Here is a 23,074-nt window from a genome sequence, read left to right as displayed (position 1 = left end):
CTAAGAAGAGCTACTCCTGGGGAAAAAAAAACCTCTTGTTGAAACATTTGCTGAAATAGTCAAATGTATGTATTACTGCAAACATAGGAAAAAGGAGCATTTATCCTCGCTTTTAAATTAAGTGCAACAACTGATCCCTTACAAGTTCTTCAGTGTTTTTGAACATTTTGTGTTTCACTTGCACTTAGTGCATATGACTAAAAGCAGGAGCAAATGTAGCCCTGGCAAAGCTGGTCTTGCCCAGGCTTTTAGCGAAAAGGAGGATGCCCTCAGCCCCCGGCGTCAGCTGACTAACGGGAAGGGACGGGGCAAACGAAAGCGCTCCCTCCGTCCCCTCCCGCCCCCCGCCGGGCCGCGGCCCTGCCCACCCCAACGGGGATTTTGCCCTTCAAAAAAATCAAGATGTTTCTTAATCAACAAAGCGGTGGAGGAATCACCCTGTCAATGCTTCCCCTTTCATTGGAGCCGGCATCTTCCCCTCTTCCCCTGGCAGCCATTTTACGCGGCCCCGAACGCCACGCTGTGCCTGCGGGGAAACCGATCCACAACACCGCGGCTCCGGAGCTCAGGCGGGCATGGGATATAGGTCCTGCTAATCACTTCAAAAAGACACGAAACACCACTAAAAACAAGTCTTATCGCAGCTCAACTCCCGCGGGCTGCTGCGGAGTACGGGGTGGGGTGGGGGAGGGGGGGGGGCTGGGGGGCGGGGCTGTCCGTGAAGGCGGCACCGCCCCCACGCCAGCGGCGCGCCCAATCAGCGCTTCGAGCGCCCACCCTCCCCCTCCTCCTCCGCCGCCCGCCCGCTGCGGCCCCGCTCGAGCCGTCGCTGCTCCGGGCCGCGCCACCGCCGCCGCTCCGCCATGTGGCTGCTGGCCGCCTCCGTGCTGCTCGGTGCCCTGCGCGCAGGTGAGTGCCCGCCGCGCCCGCTCTCCTGCCTTTCTCTCTCCTTGTCTCGTTGTCCCTATTGCTCCGACTGCGGCCGCAGCGATCGCCCCGAGATGCATCGCATCCCGTGCGGTCCCGGCGCGTGTACCGCGGCGGTGTCTCCGGCGAGGCTCCCGGAGTGCGAGGCGGGTGCGCGGGGACGCTGAGCCGCCCCCTGAACCGCGGGAAGGGGAGGGTCGGGTGGCGGCGGACGGAGGCCGGTCCCGGGGCCAGCGGGGCGGAGCGGCCGCCGCCCGTCCTCCCGCCGCTCGGTGAGGGGACTCGCGGCGCTCCTGCCCGGAACTCCCGGCTGTTCCTGCTGGCAGCCGGCGCGTGTGGGACCGCGGGTCCGCAGTGGTAGATCGCCATCCTTTGGGAAGGAGCGGGGACACACACACGCGCAACACACGCTGTTATCCAGCCCCCGCGGCTTCCCGCATCGTCCCCGGGGCCGGCGGTGGGCTGCTCCTCTCAGAAGTTGCGGGGGAGAGGAGAGACAGCGTGCCCAGAGCTTTGCTCCTCACCTCCCTGTGCATTAGGGCAGCTCAGCTCCCTGTGCTTTCCTGAACTGCCACGCTGGTCCCCCGCTGCACAGGGTCTGGGGTTAGCGGCGTTTCTTGATCTTTAATAGGTTTGTGTGCCATCGAAGTGCAGTTGATATTGCACAGTCTTAAATTCTTATTTCTCTGCCTTGAGAAGAAACTCAGTGGGAGGGACAGAGCTAAAAAGATTTCAGCGAGGTGCAGGTGCTGTAGGTGTTGTTCTGTCAGTAAGCAGCACATCGAAACTTGCGTGTTTAAACCTCATGTCGAAATCCCAGTCTGGGTTCCGGAGGTAGCCGTAGACTGGCTTAAATGTCGAGTGCCCCAGCGTGGTTTGCATCAGGAGGTGAGAAAGGCCGGCTCCCATCAGGTGCAGTGACCACACTTAACCAGCTCTGCCAACTGTGTGCAGCAGTTCTGAATTTGCTCTGCATGTGCAGAGCCTTTCTGTGGCAGCTTCGCAACTGCGAGTTCCTCAGAAGCCCCCACGCTGCGTAGTGTAAGGCTCTAAAATTGCCACCTTCATGTGACGATAATCTACGAGAAAGTTGGAGGCGAAGAGCCCACCCAGTAATCCACTGCCTGCAGATTTGGTAACTGGTGGGAGAGGCTTCTCTTGGCTTCCTCTTAGCCCCAGAATCGTTGGGAAGTCGGTAGTGGAAGAACCATCTGCAGGAAGCCGTGGGGCTCCCGTCGGTGGGAGGGCAGCCACACAACCTCTTCCGTCAAAGCAGCCGGGTCGCAGAGCACTCAGCCCGCGAAAATGTGAATCTGCTGGCTCTGAAAAAAGAGGAAAAATTCCAGCAGTTATTATCGTGATATAGTGTGAAACAGATGTGAAATTTATTTCACAAAGAACCATTGAAGGTTTTAATTGTATATGTTAGATTTTTATTAGGGCTTAGGTTGAGGTTTGTGTATGACTCCTTTGTCCTGCTTTTGTTACTTTTATTAGTTTAAAAATGCAACACAATGAGTAAACCGGAGAATACTTCTTCCTCATTGCGAAACGCCGTCATGCATAATACATACAGAGGCAGTTTATTTTAAGCTTTGTTATTCAGTAGTAATCCAGGAAATAGTGTTAGAATACTAAAGCAATATTTAAAACAGGAGTGGATTTCTTTTTAAGTCAAGAATCTGAGATTCTTGATTTGAGGGGAAAAAAAATTAAAGAGCTACTGCAAATAGTGACATAACTTTTTTTCCCCTTTCCTTTTTTTTTTTCTTTTTTCCCCTTGCCCTTATTAAGTTTAGTCATTAAATACATATCATCATTCTGAGCTGGTTTTATACATGTGAATATAGGTAGTTTCCCTGAAGTCTCTGGAGCTATTCCAGTTTGTAAGTCTCAGTGCTTACAGTATTCGGGGATTTTCATATCCTTTCACATATTTGGTTTTATCAGATGGATGTAGTAAAGCATTTTGAATTATTAATGGCTCTGGGACTTTGGGGAGCAATTACTATGGAAAAAGCGATTAAACTTTGTTATGATTTCATACGAACAAGGAAAAATAGAGAAAATAAAATATTCAAAGCCCTCGTAGCTTACATCCAAGCTAGTTTAATTAACCTGTTTTTTCTGGTTTCTGATGTAATTTATATAGTGCTGTTACAATTTTTGATATTCTTAAGAGCTAGTGAATAAATCTTCATTGGTCTGTCTTGAAACAATTGTCAGTCAGTTCTGCTGTTTTAGAACTGTGGTGCCATGTGGGAGAGAGATGGGAAAACCCAGCAATGGTAACGTAATCCTTTGAGGTGTTTATTTTTCCTCACCTGCATTGAATGTGATTGTTAGAGACATTAGTCATGGTGATTTGTACTACAGGTTGGTGATTTTTACAAATTCTCCATTTTCCATTTTGTTGTGTATGCAGTGAAATACTAAGTAGTAATCTTATTTAATATCTGGTATTGTGTGTGCACGTTCTTCACTGGAAGGGAAAAGAGAATTCGCAAGAAGTGATCTAAACCTATGGGCATTTGGCTCCACCTTCAGAGATGAGAGGGAACAAGTGACGAAGCTTTCTTGCCTAAGCTGCCCTGCCTGCCTTTTCTCAGAAGTGTAATCATGAGACTTTCTTCCCTGTGTCCTTAATCAGCTGTAAAGGGAGCTTGGGTGGAGCTGATGCTGGACCTCAGTTTGTATTGTGTGATCAGCAGCAAAAAACTGAACATCAGTGGCACAGTCTGGTTAATGTTATCTGTAGGTTTTGCAGAAACCAGACAGAATTTTCCCTTGTGAAATAGAAGTGTCCAAGTAAATAAATGGCAACCCAAATTTTTTTTTCAAGTGTATATGATGGGTTATCATATCTATATATTAAATTATGGTGAGAATGGCTTGAGTTTGTGTAGAATTAGAATTGTAGAATTGTCTTCTTATTCATCTTCTGATGATCCCTTGAAGCATGATTCTCGTTTTGTGGTTTCACGGAAGAGTTTGTTTTGTTTTCCCAATTCACTTGTAATTATTTCTTTGTTTTTGAGTATTAAGAAATAATTCTAATGTGTCCATTTTCATTTTTCTTTGTAGGTTCTGCCCAGTTGACACTTTCTGGGACGAGTATTATAGAAAAAAATGACTGTAATAGAACCGTAGTTTTGCCTTGTTACGCGACTAATCTAATCCAGAACAGTGAAAAATTCATGTTTGTTACATGGACAAGTCAAGGAGTTATAATTTTTTCTTATCATGGAGAAACCAAGAACATTAATCGTCATCCCTCATTTTCGTCTGCAAGACTTCTATCCCCGTCGGAATTAATCAAGGGTGTGGCCTCGCTGGCGATTAGCAGTCGACAAGCAGTTGTTGGAAATTACAGCTGTAAAGTAACAGAATCAAACAGAGAAGGAAAAATAAGAATGCAACTTGTAAACAGCTCAGGTGAGTTGCCTGCTATTGTTTCAGAACCTATTGGAAGGGGTAAGCAAACAAAATCTTAAGGGAAAGAGAAAATAATGAACATGGCAATGTGATCTTTAAAGTGAAATGTAAAATATGTAGCACCCAGGCCTGCTAACTTGTAAGCTAATATGGCTTATTTAGGTTTAAGTTAGAGGGGAGTGCTTCCATGGGAAAGATCTGAACACGTTTTTTCATTCTGTAATAATGTCTGAGCATGATTTAGGTCCTATATAGGAAAATCTATGTTTTACCACATATTTTTGATTACGTAGATGCTGATATATTCAGCAGTCTCATGTTATTGTGTGACATATTTCTGATCATCTTCATAATACTGGAATGTATACATCCATCACAGTGTCTGCAGAGATCTTTTCTTGGAAGAATTGCTTCTTGCAACCTTTAACTCTGCTGGAAAGCTACAGGTAGAACTAATAGAAATTCTGTTTTAAGAGCTCTAAAACTCAGTCTGAAAGTCGGCAGTTTTCTAGCAAGGTTGAAAATGCTACTGCTAGATGGCAACTTGTTGTGGTTTTCTAGCATTAAATGTCATCTTCAAAAGATGGTGTTGAAAGTGATGTTGAAATGAATGAGATTCACTAAATGAATTTCTCGTCTAGAGAGCTGTTTTGCTTTATCTTGTCAGTCCCAGCCCATGTTCTCCAGCACCTCAGCTGTTGGATAATGGGTTCTGCTGTACTTGTGTCATCTGTCCAGGGCTGTGCAGATGTGACAGCTTCACTGGACATAGGTGTGCCCTGTTCATCTCTTTTGCACAGGAGACTTGCCTCTGGAGAGCTGCTTGGAAGCACTGAATGTGTTCCATATATGTAGCACACGGAGCCTTACCCACGCACTCCAGAATTTTTTTGGTTTTGCTATTAGTTTTCACACTTCACAATAAAATATTTGTGAAGCTCAAACAGATGTTGTGTCCTCCTGCAGGCATTTGTGTAATTCTCATTTGGACCTAGTTGTTGAGTTAACCACATACCCTGCATAGCAAACGTGATCCTGAAATTGAGAAGGGCACAGCCACTGAAAGGGAAGATGCTAGAATATTATTCTTTTCTTAGAATGCTGCAAAAACAGAAAAGAGGTACACGTGGTTTCTGTTCCTTCTCTTACAGCTTACTCAGACTTTTTTGACTGTTTATGCAATTCAGTGTTACTCTCCAGAAGAGGAAGCAAGGCTTGAGAATGTAGAAGAATCAAGTCCCATTTGCAAGTTTTATTTTCTTTGTGTTTATAATTAAGAAATCGGTATAAAGACAACAGAGCAGGAAACTGATATAATTTTTCTAATTTCATTTTCTAGTTGACAGTTGCGACGACGAAACATCGGAGGAATGTGGTTAGTGAAAAACTCTTGAGGTTGCATTAGGCTTGAGAGTATATGCTAGAAAACATAAAACTTAGGTTTGAGGGTGAAGGAAAACAGTCGCTTGCTCTCTCTCTCAGTTCTTCTGCACAACTTTTTGTTGCTTGCTCCTCCTCAGTGTTCTAAAGAAACTCTTGAGCCAATAAGCTAATAGAAGAAAGTTTTAGTGAGTGAATTTTGAAAAGGGTTAGTGGATAATGGAAATCCTGTACCAGTCTTCACTGCATCATTTCTGAGCAATGAATTCATGCTGTCACTACTAGCATGTTCCAATTGATGCTTCAACAAAGATAGTCATACAAGAGGCAGCTGTCCTCCATCTCTCTTAAAGAATTCCTGGATTCACCTAGGCAGTAAAAGTGTGAGCAAGATTTCTGTGCAAGTGCTCTCATCTTTGTGCACACACTTTCCTGATCAGGAGAGTGACTGTCAAGTTTTCATTCACTATTTCATTTTCCTCTCTTCATCATCTTTCATCTTTTTGCTTGCTGCTTTTTTGCTTCTCTTATTTCATTGTCCTCTTTCCTTTTCTTCCTTGGCTTTTCCCCCTGTTTTCTTTCCCTTTACTCTTCTCTTCACTCTTCTTTCCCCAGTCTGGAAGTCTCTCTTCTTAGCTTGGAACTGGCTGCCCTATATTGGCTCTCAAAGCACTGCTTTATGCCAGGAGTTCAGTTGATTACTATGAAGTACCAGAGTAAGGGAAGTATATTTCCAGGAAAATGCTTTCAGCATTTTCATTTCAGCCTCTTCCTTGCATGTTGCATGTGTCTGCAGTATTGCAAACTCTTCTGTGCAGGAAATTCTTTCAGACTCAAGGACCAGACATGATTCTGTGTTGCATGCTGAAGCCCCAGCAGATACCAGGCTTCTTGGTTGCTTTCCCTTTACGCTGGATGATGTCAGCTGGAAGTGCTGCAGAGGAAGTGAAGTGGCTCTCAGAGTCTCTGCTTGCAGTTATTTAATTATTTGCAGTTACATCAAACAGCATCACTGGGATTTGGCTTATCTAGGGAGCAGCCACTGTGGTTGCAAGTTACTGTTCAATATCAGTTGCTTTTTCAATATTGCAGATAAAGCAAAAAGCCTTGCATCAAACAATTCAGTGAATCAGCCTTGTTTGGTGCGTGTCATGGTTTGACGCTGGCACAATGCCAGTGCCCCCATGAATATATACTCTCTCTGGTGTCTACTGTGAGATGTGATCAGAAACAGAGCAAAGCAGGCTCCAGCTTAGAAATAAAGAAAAAAAACTTTATTAACCTACAACTATATGTAAAAAAAAAAAACACACACACAGAGCTCAGAATGAAAACCTTCCAAAAACATTCCTCCTTCCCTCACCAAACTTCCAATACACCACAGTAGGACAAAACCTTGGCTTCTCAATTCAGTTACCACCCCTCAGATCACTAACTCTCAGTCCATCACTATCCTTCAGATAACCAATTCTCAGTTCATCATTGAGTGAGGAGTCCCTCTTGTGCCATAGGCTTCCCCTGGAAACACAGTTGAGACCTCTTGCGTTTCCATGTCACACGTGGCACCACCCGGAAATCATTTGTCATCGTGACATCTTCCTTCCGTGCCCAGTGCTCTCACTACTGTACATGGACCAGAGCTGCTTCTAGGGTTCCCCTTTTAAGGATGCTTTGCCCAGTTTCAAAAAAAGCACAGTCTCTCATTTTCGGGACACCTGTCCCCCCCAAATTCACCCCTATGGCCCCCCCGCCCCCATCTTTTCGGCAGGCCGCGATGGCAGCACATGAAATCAAATTTCAAGATGGCACAAGCGCTCTCTCTCTGTGCTGCTCCACCCTTCCCGAGGCCTTCACCTCCCTTCTCTGCCCAAGGCCCTGGCCTACCTCACCCGGCTGCATGGCTTCCCCTCTCCTGCCCAACCCCCAGCTGGTCCCCCAGGAGAGCTTTCTCTTTCACCCACCAGAACCAAGAGAGAATTTTCCAGGGAGTTCTCGGCGTTTAACCCCCTTGTTCTCAGAGGTGTATCCATGTCCTCAGTGGCCACACCAGGTACCAGTATTCAAATCTGAGCACCTATTGGTTTGACCACCACACTCCAAAAAAACTCACTTCCTTTCCAAACCAGGACAGTGAGTAATAAGTTAGAAGCAATTTCTCCATTTTCTTGCCTTCAGCTTATTGTTTGCCGTGTATTTCTGTTGTGTGCGCTATATCTACTTCTGTGGCCTCTTGTGGGAGGAGGGGAGGGAAAGAGGGGAATTTGTGAACTTAGAAGCTGCCCTCAGGATATTTAATTGGCATTTAAAATTGTGAGGTATTGCTGCATAATTACATGTTTCTGGAGCAACAGATACCAGTTTTATGCATGGAGAACAATGCAACAAATGCATCTTAGTAAAGATTAGAAATTTCTGTGGAAGGAAATGTGCAGGCAGAGGAATGGTGGAAAGTATAATGTAAGAAATGGAGACTTTGGGTTCCACTGAGTGAGCCTAAATAAATACATGAGCAGAGATGCAAGAATTAACTGCATTTTCTAGTTCCGTGGAGATATTTTCAGAATTTTATGTTGGAAGGTGGCTTACAGGGTCTTAAAGCATGACTGACTGAACAGCCTATGGCATCCAAAATGCAGGGGAAAAAAATCTAGATGGATGATGTTGGGAGGACTTCAAATTGTTTCCCTCTCATTTGGCTAGCTCCTGTATTCCTTACCACACATCCAGATTTCTTTTGGAGTTACTGCCATTGAAGGTAGGATAGAATGGCTGAGGAAGCATCAGATTGGACCTTTCATATCTTCTCTGCTTAGCCTAAATACTGGGATTTTTTTCTGATTTACAGAGATTTTTTGTTGTTCCTCAAGTTCAGTAGCTTGTAGTGCCACAAATTAGCACCGGCATATTCTCTGCTCCAGTGGAAGTTAATAGTTCCAGTTTGGAAAATACTGGGATGGCTGGAAGTGCTGAAAAAGTAGGTTGTCACATAGAAAAATACAAAGGTAGAGAACATAGATTTCTTAGTCTATTATTATAATTCTTAATGCTGAATTTCATATAGTATTGGGCAATCTACAGCATAGCCTAAGAGGAATGATAAATGCAAAGCAAATAGGCTCAGCTTTTGTTCTCTTCCTACTAATTTTCTTTGTTTATTCACTAGGATCATGGTTCCTTCTAATGGAGAAGGCTGTCATCATATCATTGATGTGCTTCCTTGTTATTTTATGTGCAGCTCAGTTAACTTTTATTGGTAAGTATTTGCTCTTTAATTCTTTGCAGTTGCTGATTGTCCTGAAATCATTTCCGTGCATAAAGGCACCCATGTAAAATGAAAGGTGATACTCACATCTAAAAGATGTGTGGAAATTGATCCAGATAATACACAGAGGCGTGGTTTGTGTGAAGCTTTTCTTCACAGTTGATTCACCATGACATTTTTGAATAATTCAAAAATGTTTCATTATATGGCCATAAAATCAATATGATAGAAGGATGGTGTGCTCTCTTATTAATGTAAATCTTTTCATTAGTCTTTTAGCACTGGCTTAGTTATAATTTAACACTGACATCGGTGCTTTTGTTAAATGTTTTTAGAGGCAATACATCAATTTTCCAGTGACAGACATCCATAGATGTTCTTTATACACTGTTGTCCAACATCTGTGCCATGCAGAGTGTGCTTTATGTCGTGGTCTTTCAGATGGTGCAATTTGTTACCTCAGTCTTTGAGATTTTTCAGCCTTTTTCAATTTTTAGACCTCTGAAAAGTAAACAAATTAAAAAAAAGAAACATTTCAGGTAAGAGCCAAGTCAATAAGAAATGGAAAGTAAGTGCACTCAATGATTTGTAATAATCACATACATATTCAGCTATCTATGTATAACTTCCTTTATTACTTTTCGTGAATCTCTGGAAGTGTTGTTACCCTTCAAAGGTCTATCCATGATCCAAGGTTGAAAACTAATACATTCTTTAAAAAATTATTTTATCTCTGTATTGTTATATTCCTGATTTTCATATTTTATAATGGTATAGAAACTCTGATCTGTTCAGAACCTGTCATTGCCCTGCTTTCATAGCAGAATTTACAACATTTTTAGGAAAATAATAATTTCATGGAGAGGCACTGTCATTTTATAAGAGTAATTTTAGCTTGCTTGGATGTTATTGCACCTGGACAATTCATTGAAAATTCTTGGCTTCTGTGGGGAAAATGAGGTGTCCTATCTCTAACTTAATAAACATAGGGGTACTTATTGCTTGTTGGGATTTTTTTGTGTTGGTGCATTTTTTTTTTTCTTTTAATTTTACACTTTTAGGTAACCTGGGAATCCACCAATGATACTTTATGCCTTTAATTAGGTTTTTAAATTGGGCATGATTCTTCTGTGTACTATTTGTAAATGTTTGTTTTCTTGGTTTTGTGTGTTGGGAGGTATTGTATTGGTTTGTTTGAGGTGGATTTTTGTGACTTTCGTTTACAGGACTGACTTTTAGGATTTAAGTTCCTTTGGGGACAGAGGTGATGTGATGTGTCTGAGCTCACACAGTGTCATAAAGAAGAGAATGAAATCTGGAATTTCTAATCCCTCTCTTGACATCCACCTGAGTAACAAATTTACTGTAACATTTAAATATCAGCAGTGCATCTACCTGAATTAACCTGTACCATGTTCCAGACTTATTCTGATAACATATCAGCTGAACTGCATGAAAGGAGAAAGTAAGAATTTGACTAGAACGCTGATGCCAGGTGTCATTTTTCTGAGTAAGCCATATTAACCATATCAATTAATAAAAACAAATTAAATCTTGGGAGTGGATATAGTTGTAAATTTTAGGAGTTTGAGTTTCTTTACTTAGGGACAGTCCAAGTCATAAATCTGTGTATTTCAGTGAGAGAATCCGTGTGTCTGATTGTTTTCCTCTCTGTCTCTTTAAGGCTTAAAATATGAAATTGAATCTCAGAGGAAAGTGTGCACTATTGTAGCACTTGTCATCGTTGCAGTTTTAGTTGGTGTAGGTGCTGGTCTCTTTATGCAAGGTAAGTGATTAAAATTGCTCTCAATTTAAGAGAATAAGAGCGGAAAAGAATGGCTTCAGTTCTGTAGTATGGATGTTAGTACCACCTATTAGTTGCCATCTACTAAATTTTTAAATAAAAAGAATGTACAGACTACAGCAGAAACAACATTGGGGTTGTCAGGCCCTCAAGTGATCGTAGGAAGATACTGACTCAAAATTTATGTATATTTTCTGTCCTACTGCCTTGGGTGAATATTAGGGACTAGAGAGTGACTTGTGGTTCATTCAGTGGGAAATTTGGTGATGCCAGTGATTTATGTTTGTTGCTTTATGCGTTTATCCAGCTAACAATTTTGGTTTTACTGATTGCCACATAAATGTTTGCAGATGGCTATACTGTACAGAATCAGGCTGGTCTTGGCCTCCTTGTAATCCCTGCTGTGATTTTGGTACCGCTTCAGTACATCATGTTTGGAATTGGTGAGTATTTCTTAACTTACTAACACATGGATTGAAGCAAACTGAGCTACTTCCATAATCTACAAAATACTCTAATTTTTATAAACAGGTGCTACAATAGCATGCTGGGTTCATCACATGTATAGTATCTTGAAACAAAATGTTTAGCCTGTGTTGTTTGGGCTGAGTTGCTTCACAGAAGATGTACAAGTTGCCTGCTTGAACAGTGAATTTAGGGTGGCACATCAGTGATTTCTGCTCACCCTTCCTGGGTTTAGGGAGTGGGTTGGATAATTGGCTCTGAGAATGTGTGTTCCCTTTTTTCTAATTGTAGTTTGTTTATAATGTTATATGTATATATAAAAAAGTGTATGTCTATGTATACATACAGGAGCCTTGACTTGCAGTGATTTGTAGATTTATTACCATGCTGGTTGGCTGAGCTTAGAATTTAGGAGAATCTGATTTCTGCCTTTATGCAATTACCTGTATTTTACATCTCTGTAGTTAAATTTTATAATTTTATTTCTTTTTTCCCCAGTTTTTGACAGTCTGCTGCAGGCAACATTGGCTCTGATAGGTTTAAAACTTCTTGGATTTATAATTGCTATAGTTGGTTTTGCACTGTGTGTCTCAGGTAAGCACTTAAGTCTTCTGTGAAAGTGTGCCTTTTACTCTTGTCTACACCTGATGTTTGTTTATTTCTAACACTTAAACTTTGTGAAAATGGCTTTACTACATGGAAAGTTAACTAGTAACTTCTGTAAATGTAGTTTAGGACTACTGTGCTAATACTTTTATGTGGTGAAAGAAGAATAGCCTAAAGGAAGTATCACATACATCAGTTTCATGACTGCATTCTGTGAGCATCTGCTTTAAAAAAAAAGTTAATTGTTTTAATTTTGCATGTTAGTGTTGATTTTGGGTGACTATTGTTATTCTTACTGGGGCCTAGGGTATTTAGAAATTAAATAATAATAATTTTCACATGTTAAGTGATTCAGTCAGACATTCCTTGCTAAACTGAGTCCATTAATATTTCAATGAATACCATTAAAACACATTAAGAAGGTAAATGTAGAAACAGTAAACCTGGATTTGTTCTCGGGCTGTTGTAAGTGGGGTTGTGGCTGACACTGTTTCATCACTGAAAACGTTACTGTCACTGTGGTGAGGGAGCGCCAGCTAACCAGCACACACGGTGATGTCTCTCATCCCTGCCTTTGTTGCCTCCCTGCCTTCCCCTGTGCCACCAGAGAACCCCCCAGCAGAGAAAAGGGTCAATTTAGGACCAGTTGTCCTTGGCAATATATTTAGTAGGAGATTGCATATTCGTGTTCCTCGTAGGCACTTTATGTTCCTGATTTATTGTTTTATGCAGATACTCTTCATTTTAGTCATTGGTTTGGGGATTTAAGACCTATTTTTCCTTGAAGTGGTTTCTAAAGATTTGTTCAATCTGGGTGAAATGACAGCCCTTTCAGTGGAGTTGTGATTTGAATTTTATGCCTTTTGGTTAGTATTAACAGAAGTATTTGTAAGTTCTGTAAGTTATAATAGTAAAATAAACTGATGAGAGATTTCTGGTAAAGCATTAATACAAGGATTTTTTTTTTTTGAGGATGTTTTATAATGCTGGTAAATGTGAAGTGTCCCTAGTTTTTTTCAGGGTGTTCTTCTCCAATACATACATTGTAGTGTTACCTGTATCTCTGGGGAGTTCAGCTCAGTGACCCTGAACTGTCAGAAGAATCAGCTCATCCTGGGTTGAGCTGACAGATTGTTGTAACAACAACAGAATTGTATTCTGTCATGTAATACAATTATAGGCCAAAACAGTTGGGATTTAAGATGTATCAACTAAGCGGGATAAATCAGTAAATGCCTCTGTATCATTAAAGAATGCATACAAAAAAAGAAATATGCAGGAGTAGTTCTGGGATCGCTTTGAAAGTGAAATTAAACATGCCTGTCTGTATCAGGTTTATTTATTTTACTAAGCAGTTATATCTGAAAATAAGTGTTTGGGCATTTTTTGTGTCAATTGACACAGTTCTTTTATTGTGTTTTTCCCAGCCTGTCCTCCATTACACGGGTCTGTTCTGATTGCTGGCTCAGCTATTATGGCTATTGCAAGTTTGCTTAGTCTGGCTTACGTGTTAATTATGGGTAAGTAGCATCTAATATTCTGCATTATTTTCCTTTCAAGTGGACATAACTTATCTGAGGACAAGGAGTGATTTCACAGTTACATAGTTATAAAAATTACTGAGAAGTTGTCTGTATGTGTTGGCTTTGTTTCATAAAGTGTGTGGGGAATCTTGAGTTAAGAAACCCACAGTTTATCATCATAAACTGTTTCGAGATCAACACAGCCAGGTTTCTTAAGTAAGAGCGTTTCAGTTGTAGGAGGGATGTTGCTGTTTCAGTTCTGCATTTACACAGTTGGCCAGCTGGATCTTAGAATGAAGAGAGCAAAAGGGTGTAAAGGATTCTGTGGAGTGGGTTGTGGGATGGTGGTGACAAAACCTTATCAAAACATGGATTTAAAGAAGCAAAAATCTGCCCACTGATTCGCGCTAGTTAGAGGTAGGTTAAAAGAAGAGCAGTTTGAAGGCATACCTTTCATTTTAGTGAACCCTGGTTTCTCTCCTGCTTAATTTTAAAACCCAGGAGAAAAGAATAGCAAGGCATTGTTTCAGAAACTGATCTGTTCATCAGATCTCAAAAAGATGAGAGATTTAAAGATGTGCTAAATAAGCAAAACCCAGCAATGGTGTGTGATTGGAATGCTGGCACACCACAACATAACATTGCATGGACTCTACAGCTTGGGTCAGAGTGGCTTTGGTTTCAAGCTGTGCACAGGCTCTTGTTGGTTGTCCACCCTCTGTGGACAGAGAACTGTGCAGCTGAGGATATGTTCCTTCCAGGCTCAGGTTGCTGAAGTGTTTGCAGTGAGTGCAGTCACAAGTCTGCACTGAGCCGTGCAGGCTCCCAGGTTGATGTGTGCACACCGTGTGTGGGCACGGCCAGAAATAGACCCTGAGACAGGGAGAATTTCCAGTAGAGAATAAGTTAAGGCAGAGTGCCTAATATTTGATATCCAAGTTAAATGAAGATGAGTCAAAAATATGGCAGATGTGAATCAAGCCTTTTAATAACAGCAGTAAATTTATGTTTTATTGACTTTGGTTTACTTTGATAAACTTGTATAATGTTCAATGCTATGTGTTCATGGTCTGCATAAATGTTGCATTTCTGGTTTGATTTTGCTGGCTGAAGAAGTCAGATGTGACTGTTGGGGTAGATTCTAGCATGCCAAAATAAGCACAATGAATAGTGAGTAACCTAATTCACCTTTAGAGCTGAGTGCATGAATGGAGCCATTCAGTTGCTGTATGTGATTATTCTGTTTCCTAAACAGAAGTGTGCTTAGAGGCTCTAAGATTTCCAGATCATAGAATTAATTACCTTTGGACAAGGAAGCTGCAATTCTGTGTGTTACAATACAACTCCGTTGCAAGTTTTATCAGTAGACAATACCTTTTCCAAGGTAACAAGTAACAAGATGAGAGGAAATGGCCTCAAGTTGTGCTGGGGAAGATTTAGATTGGATATTAGGAAATTTTTTTTCTCTGAAAGGGTGGTCAAAGATTGAAACAGACTGCCCAGGACATGGTGAAATCACGATCACTGGAAGTGATGTTTAGCCCCTTGGGGGGACATGGCTTAATGGTGGTGATGTTGCTTGGGTTGGGCTTGCTGGTTGCTTGAGCTTGATGTTCTGGGAGGTCTTCTTCAACCTTAACAATTCTGTGGTTCTGTGTTTTTATTTGGTTAATTGTAACATTTATTCATCTGCTTGGTCACTTTTTTGTAATTATTTTAGGTTCCAGAATGAAAGATCATCCTCGTCCGGGGGTAAGCTTAAAATTAATAAATTTGGGGTGACTAGATGGCTCAGGGGATTGTAGTGAGATACTGAACCTTTCTTCACTAGTTCGAATTCAGACCAGGTTGGTAGCAAGCAACAGTTCTGGCTGTGTAACGGATGTCTAATGTTGAGTGAGTTGGTGGTCTCCATTGTCCCTATTGAGTGTGTCTGTGGTACTGTAATTGCCACCCTGACGGAGGCTTACTCTGACTGTTGTGCCCAGATGGAGTTTCCATTGCTGTCACTGCAAGGTGGTGGAAGTTTGATGTTCCTTTACAGTGCACTCTTCTACCTGAATATTCAAAAGCCATTTTGCTCACCTTATTAAAAAGCTTTTTTCGTTAACATGAGTGTAAAACATCCAGATGGCTTGTAAGAAAGACTTAAAAGGTTTTTTCCTGTGGTCTTGTAGACCAGAATTCTTTGGTATTCTCTTCAGTTCCTGGCTATACAGATGGCATAACCTTGAACTTTTTTCTGATTTTCCTAAAATGCCCCATAATTTGATGAGACCTTCTGAAAAGAAAGTGCCTGTCTTTAGGTAACACAGAACAAATGGAAAAATATCTTTTTTTTTTTTTAAGAAGGGTTTTTGTTTTGTTTTTTTTTTTTAAGAAGTTGGTAGTTTTGGATTGTAGAATAATAATTTTCTAAACAGTAATTTTCACAGACTTACACAATGCTTTTGAGTGATCCATGAATGTGAACTGCCTGATTTCTGGTGTTTTCTGGAAGCAAGGAGAGAGGCGCAGCTGTAGAATACCAGTAAAACTTCCTTGCAGCAGGGGGATCTGGCAAATACTAACTCATCCCACCTTCTGGATGCCAGCCATCATTTGAGACACATTTTCAGGTCTCCAGTCTAAAGCCTGAGACCCAGCTGTTGAAGAAAAATGGTTTCTAACTGTGAGCGCTGACTGCAGTTAGGACAAGAGATTTTTAGGTTTTTTTTTTTAATTATTTCCTTTTTCTCATTCATTTTCATTGTAAGGAATAGTATTTCAGAGGATTAGTCTTTCTTTATGGAAGGAATATAAGTGCACAGAGCTTTAAAAAACAGAAGAAAGAGGTTAAGAGATGTTATAAAAATTAGCTGAGAAGTTAATTGAAAGTATGCTTCATTCAAAATAAAATCTTGCCTTTATCTAACATCCTTGTGCTTACTTGTAGAAGGGAAGTAAACAGGGCAAGAGGAGGGTGGGGTTTTTTTCCTTAACTTAGTTTGGCTTGTAAATAAAAGCATGCAAAATAGCATCCTTTGATGGGAACTCTGTTCTCTTTATGAGCTGCTCTCCCCACAAGGTGGTCTTCCATGGCAGCAAAGAAGTGAGAAATAAATAGCCACAGCAGCACAGGAATGAGCATCATGTTACTCTCTGAATTTGGGACAGAAATGAAATCAAAAGAAGTTTTTAAAACTTAGATGTCATTGGAAACCTCAGCTAGTACAAATATATTCTTTGCAGCTGCAGATAGGTGAGGGCTAGTTACAGAGGAATTCAAGTGATCTAATTTGTGTTTATGAACTTAGGGCTGCTAGGGAAATTCCTGGTGGAAACTGGAGTGTGTTAACATCCTGCTTGTTTCCATCAAGGGCTCTACAGCCTATATTGCTGTGCTTTGAGGCAGTAAATAGGTTTGAAGTAGTTTTAAGAATACACTTTGATTCTGTGTCATCTAATGACTGTGGAAAACTTAATATTGGTGAAGGGCATAATTTTCACACTGGGGCATGCTTAAAAAAATTATTATTGAAATTTTCCTGAGTCAGAGGGCAAAAAGGTGTGTTTTTGAAATCTGCCATCTTAACCAAGTACTGATTTTTTTTAAGCATTTCTGTAGGTTGCATGTGTTGTTTCTGATGATTGTCTACCAGACTAAATGCACAGCTGTCATGTATTTCTTTCTGAGGAGATTCCACTTGATTTGCTTGGCTACTAATTTTCTTTTCTTTTTTAGTTGTGCTGCTTTGTTACTAACCATTGATCAAATGACAGAAATTATCAGTTAGGTTTTAGAGCTTAAAAGTAATATCTGCATGGCTTCCGCTGCCACGTAGGGGTATCTCATCTGGGTAAACATCACAGTAGGGAAAACTACTTGGAGAATGCAGCTATTGACTGATTTTTTTTTTCCAGAGCTTTAGTCATTAATTTGATTAACATTAAGCTTTCTTCGTTTTTATAGAATCACTACTTACTGTATATGTCAATTAGAGTAATTTAACTGTGGCCAGCCAGAAGTAAACATGAAGGCTTTTTATACATATATATATTTTTAAATGTTTTGCAGAAAGCTGTAGAAGAACCACTAAATGGTAGGTGATATTCAAGGTTTTTCTTCTCATTAAGGGATTAATTATGGATAAAGATAGTTCTAGTTGCCACTACCACAACTCTAAGATGGCAGATCAGTGTGGCAACTTATGTGGCTCTGTGAGTCAGTAAGAGCTTGATTTCTCAATAAAAGGTTGCCTGCAGCTCCAGACTCTCTGTTTTATGCCACCATGCTTGCTAGCCAGAGGCACTGTTTGACTGTTTTAGGACAAATCTAGTATCTCACTATACTATGTCCACCCTCTTTGCTTTGCAAAATGTCCAGCTTTTAAGGGACTCGTATTGAAGACTGATGTTAATTCATAAAGATTTATTTGGGTCAAATACTTAATGATCACAGCGAAATCTATCCTTACCACTCTATTCTTTCTGGATTTCCTTGGGTTGGGGCAACTCTCATGGTGTTGAGAGACTGATAGCACTTAAGGTGAGGGAAATTTACAGTGAAAAAAGGATGACTTTGAATTTTTTTTTTTTTTGCTATTAAGTTCACTAATTGGCATGCTGAGTAGTAGCAAGTTCTAACCTGAATTTCAGAACTAACATGAATACTAACCTGTAAAGCATTTATTTCTCTTTCACTCATTACTAATCCATCTTCTTGACTTTTAAAGATGCAAAAGGAGTGATGTTAGAATGATGGTAAGTCTAACACATGCTTGTTTTAATGGCTCAGCATTTGAGGGTTTTGATGTTTAGAATAACCCAGTGCTATTTCAATGAAACTTGGAGGACAGGTTTCAGGGCGGGTGCTGTTCTTTCTCAAATTGTATTTAATTGTAAAGAAAGAATACATGTATCCTATATCAAACATAGGGGAAGAATGTGTATTCCTAAACAGTGGACAGGATGAGTCAGTGAGAGAACTGTGCAATAGTGTTTGTGATCAAATGTGGAAAGTCAAATAGCTTTATGTTTCCTTTTTGCTTGTGGAATATTTAAGATGCATGGAATGGTGGTGAGTTGTTCTGTTTGGGTGTGGTTTTGGGTTTTTGGTTGTTTTATGTTGGTGTTTTTTTATTTTTTGCTTTTGTTTTTTGTTTGTTTTGTTGTTGTTGATATGACTAAGCTTTCTCTCCGCATTTTAATTGGTGATCCTCAATGGATCACCACAGGAAAGTGGTTTAAAATTAACTTTCTCTCCCTCTCCCCCTCTTTAGGTGTTACTTGAATTCTCTGGGTTTTGTTAGATTGTATTCCAGTCAGATTTCACTCAGTTTATTACTTTTCAGATTGCTCTCATTGAAGAGCTTAAATTTTAGGCTAGATGATAAGGTTTGAAAATGAAAACAGTACTATCGAGTCTTTTCTATTCAGCAGCTGTACTTTTCATGGGAATAGGATAAAAAAAAAGCACTTGTTGATGCTGTTGTTACTTAGGTTTCTCCCTGAATACTGAGCAAGCTTGTCATGAGGTATCACTAGACCCTTAGCCTAGTATTCCTATATTTAATTACAACATTTTGATACTTGGAAGGAAGAGTAAACTCACTCCAAATCTGTTAGCTCACTTGAAATACTTTTATATCCTGCCATTTATAGGAGGCATGAATTGACAACAAGCAAATAAGTGAGGTACTAGTTAGCTGTAATTGAAAACAGGTGTACAAGTTTTAAAAACAGGTTTCCTTACAAATACCATGTGCTGTTCAATTTGTTTTACTTATGACTACTACATTTGGTTCATCCAAATGTCCCATATAATTATTTTCTAAACCAATAGGATTACACTTCTACAGTACAAAGGACAAGTGCATTGGTGTCGCATAAACACATTGGTAAATGTATACCAGTTAGTGTAATCTCAGCTGGATGGAGTGGAAGGCAGGGCCTGCTCCAGGACTGGCTACTGCTTATTCCTGACAGAGTTGAGACCAGGAAACAAGTAGATATTTGCCAGTCCATTGCATTCAGAGCAGACCAGAAGGAAGATCAGGATGGGCTCTCTGCAGTTACCTCAGCCTCCTGAAGAACAAGGCAGAATTTTGATTTGAGATCAATTTTTAAGTTGCCTGTTTTTTCTTGGGTTTCATTTAGGTTATGAAAACCTACCCTCTAGTGCTCTAGAGGTGGAGTTTCCAAAAGCACAGAAATTGTCAACTACCTATTTAATTTTAGGGTAGAGGTACAAATCTGTCTGTTTTTTCTGCTCTGAAAGATGGCTCCTAACCAGTGACAGAAGGTTTTACAGATGGAAGGCAAATGCTCTGACTCACATGCTGGAGGCAGTAACCTATTGAGCTTTACCTGCTTCTATGCTAACCTTCCCTGGAAAATTCACACACGGACTGAAGCAGGGATGAATCAGATGCTGAAGCTGACCAGCTTACAAAATAGCATGTGAAAGTAAACCAGCATTAGAATATATGGACAGGGTGGGTCAGGCAGCTGAGCCTGTGAGCCACTTCAGCTTATTCAAATTCATGAGTGAAAGCTCCAAGACGGTGTCCACCTTTCTTTTGTGGAGAGGCTGAAACATCACTTGCTGTTAGTAGCATTTTTCCCACTATTTGAATGCTAAATGTGCTTTCAATTTTGAAATGGAAAAAAATAAATCTGTAAGCTGTGACTTGCATAGCATTGCTGTTCTTCCCAAACAATATTTCTTTTTCTTTCTTTTTAAATTCCCAGAACCGCAGAGCTATGTGATGCGTATATAAAAAGTACACCGTTGTTGATACACCGTGGCCTTGAAGATGCACTACTCATCGAGAAGAAATTCAGGACTCTAGTTGTTTTGCATGTGTGGCAAAAGTGCTTTTGATATAAATGACATAATTTTATAGTCACAGCAGCTGTAGCAAGGAACATGTGTGTTTGCCCACATGTGATCTTTATTTTCTTTTGTTATGGTGTACATGGGATGGTTGAGGGTGAGACTATAAAAAAGCACTGTTTGCCCAGTACAGAGTCTCCCTGCAGTAATCCTTAGTGGTATTATTTTCAAAAACTATCATTAGTCACTGCTTTGATAATGGGCCTGCTGAGCCCAGAAATTGCAATACCATTTAGACTATTGTTTTCTTTATTTGTGTGCATGGACAAAGTATGGTTTATGTGTATGATACAAGCAGGAAGTAGAGATTGTACAAATACATCTTTTCTGACATTCAGCAAATTTTTATTAAAGAAATACAAAGTTAGTCACAAAGTTGCGTAAGTACAAAGTTTATTCCCAGCTCTCTTGAAATTATTAACAAAGTTCTAATTCCAGGAGATGTTAGTATTCCTCTCTGTGGACAGTAGTCATGTGTGCTCTGGTGGCTGATATTTTTGTCCAGTGAGAGGGCTCTCCGTGCCTCCTCTGTACCCTTTGATGGGAAACTGCTTAGCTGTTGGAGCCTAATTCAGCACTGGAATTACAGAGCACAGGAGCTGGTAATCTTAATGCTGAATGTGGTTCTTGTGTGTGTTCATGTTGTGCAGTGTGTGGAATTGGAAGCAATTGCAGGCTTTCTTAACTCAGTGAATTTGTGAAAGTCGCGGATGCTTCATAAAAAATAGAAGTTTCCTATTTAGTATATTTTTGACAGTTTAAAACCTTGTTTTCTTGAATGGAAAAGAGCTATATAATTTCTGGCCCAGGTTTGTGTTGCTGCCATTACATCACAAATACATAGAATAAAAAGTAGGAAGAGCTGATGAGGAGTGAGGAAGCTCAGTTTCTGTATATATATCTAATGATATGGTTAAAAATCAGTTTACTAGGACTTGCACATTCCATGAGATTCTGCTATGTTTTACAGCTATTTTGAGAGTTGTTCCAATATAGTTGGCTGCTCTTGGACTTTGCGTATGCTTTGTAGAAATCTTGACACTGTTTCCTGTTTGTACTAAGGTACTGTATTTCAAAGGCACACACGGTTTTCTCCTTCTAACAATTTAAAATTTGGTTTGGAAAGCTGTTGCCAAACAGCTTAACGTAATAAAATCCATGTTTTTAAAGATCCTGAGTAATTTGGCAGTTCTCAGAATTGAGTGTTACAAACCAAGGTTCATATATCCATTTTGTGGGTGCATGTTGCAGGGATTTGGGTCTCTACACGTCGAACTCCGAGTCGCATTAAGAATTTAGCAAAGCAAAATTGAGGTGTTGTATTTTACAGTAGGTGCTGTCATAATCGTCCCTCTTGCCAAGGCTGCAGGATTGAGCCATTTAAAGCAAGCTATGGGCCAGCCCTCACTGGGATCAGTGGAAGTGGACACAGGGAAGAGGGTCACCCATGCGATAAAATGTGGGAGAAACATGTATGGCTCTCAGTTACTGTCCTGCTTTGCCAGTGGGAGTATTCACGTAAGGTTTGAGCTCTTACAGATGAATCTTTTGGTGCAGGTTTTTCCATAATCTCAGTGATACCGAACTAAAGATGGGAGATGGTTCTCCATTACAATTCAATATAAAAATTTTATTAATTTAGTATTGTGCAGTGCTCCCTATTTATAACTAGTGATTCCCTCTGTCAAGTTGAAAGTCTTAGCAGCAGAGGAATAAAAAACCAAATTAACTGGAATTCTGTTGAGGTATTCTGCCTTATAAAAACAATTACGTATAATAGCTTTATGTTCATTTCTCTAAAGCAAACTGCAGCAGAACCCCGCTGTGTCACCGTGGGATCAGGCGGAGCTGTTCCTAGGAATTGTCAAAACCTGAGGAGCTCAGTGGCTGGCTATGTGCTGCAGAATCGTGGCCCCAGAAATGGGAGAAACCCACCATCCTGTTGCATTAAGGGCTGGATTTCTTGTAGGTGGGAATTTAAAAGTGGGAGTTCAAAAAGTCATTGGTACACCTAGCCAGCCCTTTCCCACCAGTAATTTAAACCAAAGTTGTTCATAACTGTATGCTTTCATTTGTGTGTGTACATATGTGTGATATATAAATATATAGACATTTTAAATATCTATAGATCTATAGTCTTTACCCAAGAAACTGTTTTTATTTATGAAACATAAAATTATTTTGTAAATATTGTGCTAATATTCTTAAAAAATAAAGTCATTTTAAGTTGTTTTTGCAGGAGATTTTCTTGTTGCTAGCACCTTGAACTTCTGTAGCTGCTTCCATAAATTCATAGTCATAGCTGCTCTTCTCCCTGTCTTTATGTATTACTTACTGGATCTGCAGGAATGTTATCAGGATTACATAGGCTGCAGCAGATGATTTTGGGTGTTTCTCCTTAGAAAGGTCATCCAGGTGGTGAAGTGAGTGTGTAGGCTGCCTTGTAATGACTTCAGTTGTGTTCTCCAACATCAGCCATCAAGTGCTGTTGCCCCACTGTGGTGTGGGAGGAAATGAGGAGTAACAAGCTGCTGCTGCCTCTGTAACTTCAGAAACAGCAGTGCAGCACCTCTCTTCAGTCCATCTTTGTAGCCCTGCAATGGTATTTCTGTGAGAAGAGGATCCCTTGTGTTACTGTGGAAGCATTGCTGGATGAGTTCTGGATTTCCTGAAGTTGTCTTTAAAGTTCATTTGACTGTGGAGAGAGGGAGCTGCAAGTCGTGCCTGGTAGGCTTTCCACTCACACATCCTCTCCAGTGCAGCTGAGCTGATGGGAACAGTGGAAATTATTGGTA

At 40.5% G+C, this 23,074-nt stretch overlaps 1 protein-coding gene across 6 annotated transcripts; it reads left to right on the top strand.

Annotated features, from left to right (window-relative positions):
- Window positions 1-805: 805 nt before the first annotated feature.
- Window positions 806-22,520, top strand: CD47 (CD47 molecule). 6 transcript variants are annotated; one of them, XR_010026653.1, is made up of 12 exons: window positions 806-909; window positions 4,012-4,362; window positions 5,702-5,737; window positions 8,906-8,995; window positions 10,689-10,790; window positions 11,159-11,251; window positions 11,772-11,867; window positions 13,307-13,399; window positions 15,123-15,154; window positions 17,460-17,484; window positions 20,135-21,341; window positions 22,082-22,520. XR_010026653.1 is itself a non-coding variant. In XM_063148191.1 (12 exons), the coding sequence occupies exons 1-11, from the start codon at window positions 864-866 to the stop codon at window positions 18,141-18,143; spliced, it is 990 nt and encodes a 329-aa protein (XP_063004261.1). In that variant the 5' UTR covers window positions 806-863; the 3' UTR covers window positions 18,144-18,145; window positions 20,135-20,274. The 6 variants fall into 6 exon arrangements, 5 of the variants coding, with proteins under 5 accessions (XP_063004261.1, XP_063004260.1, XP_063004264.1 ...); XM_063148191.1 differs by lacking the exon at window positions 22,082-22,520 and adding an exon at window positions 18,118-18,145 and having other exon boundaries at window positions 20,135-20,274; XM_063148190.1 differs by having other exon boundaries at window positions 20,135-22,520.
- Window positions 22,521-23,074: the final 554 nt, after the last annotated feature.

The sequence above is a fragment of the Melospiza melodia genome, chromosome 2 (genome assembly GCF_035770615.1).
Source record: "Melospiza melodia melodia isolate bMelMel2 chromosome 2, bMelMel2.pri, whole genome shotgun sequence".
NCBI lineage: Eukaryota > Metazoa > Chordata > Aves > Passeriformes > Passerellidae > Melospiza > Melospiza melodia.
The sequence above is the reverse complement of the archived record's forward strand: the minus strand, read 5'-3'. Positions and strand labels throughout refer to the sequence as shown.

Bases quoted from the DNA above. Each gene is read 5' to 3' on its own strand.
- CD47 (XM_063148190.1), top strand. From the start codon at position 864: ATGTGGCTGCTGGCCGCCTCCGTGCTGCTCGGTGCCCTGCGCGCAG. The intron at 13,400-15,122 runs GTAAGTAGCATC...TAATTATTTTAG, and splicing joins GGCTTACGTGTTAATTATGG to GTTCCAGAATGAAAGATCAT. The intron at 17,485-20,134 runs GTAGGTGATATT...TTAAATTCCCAG, and splicing joins TGTAGAAGAACCACTAAATG to AACCGCAGAGCTATGTGATG.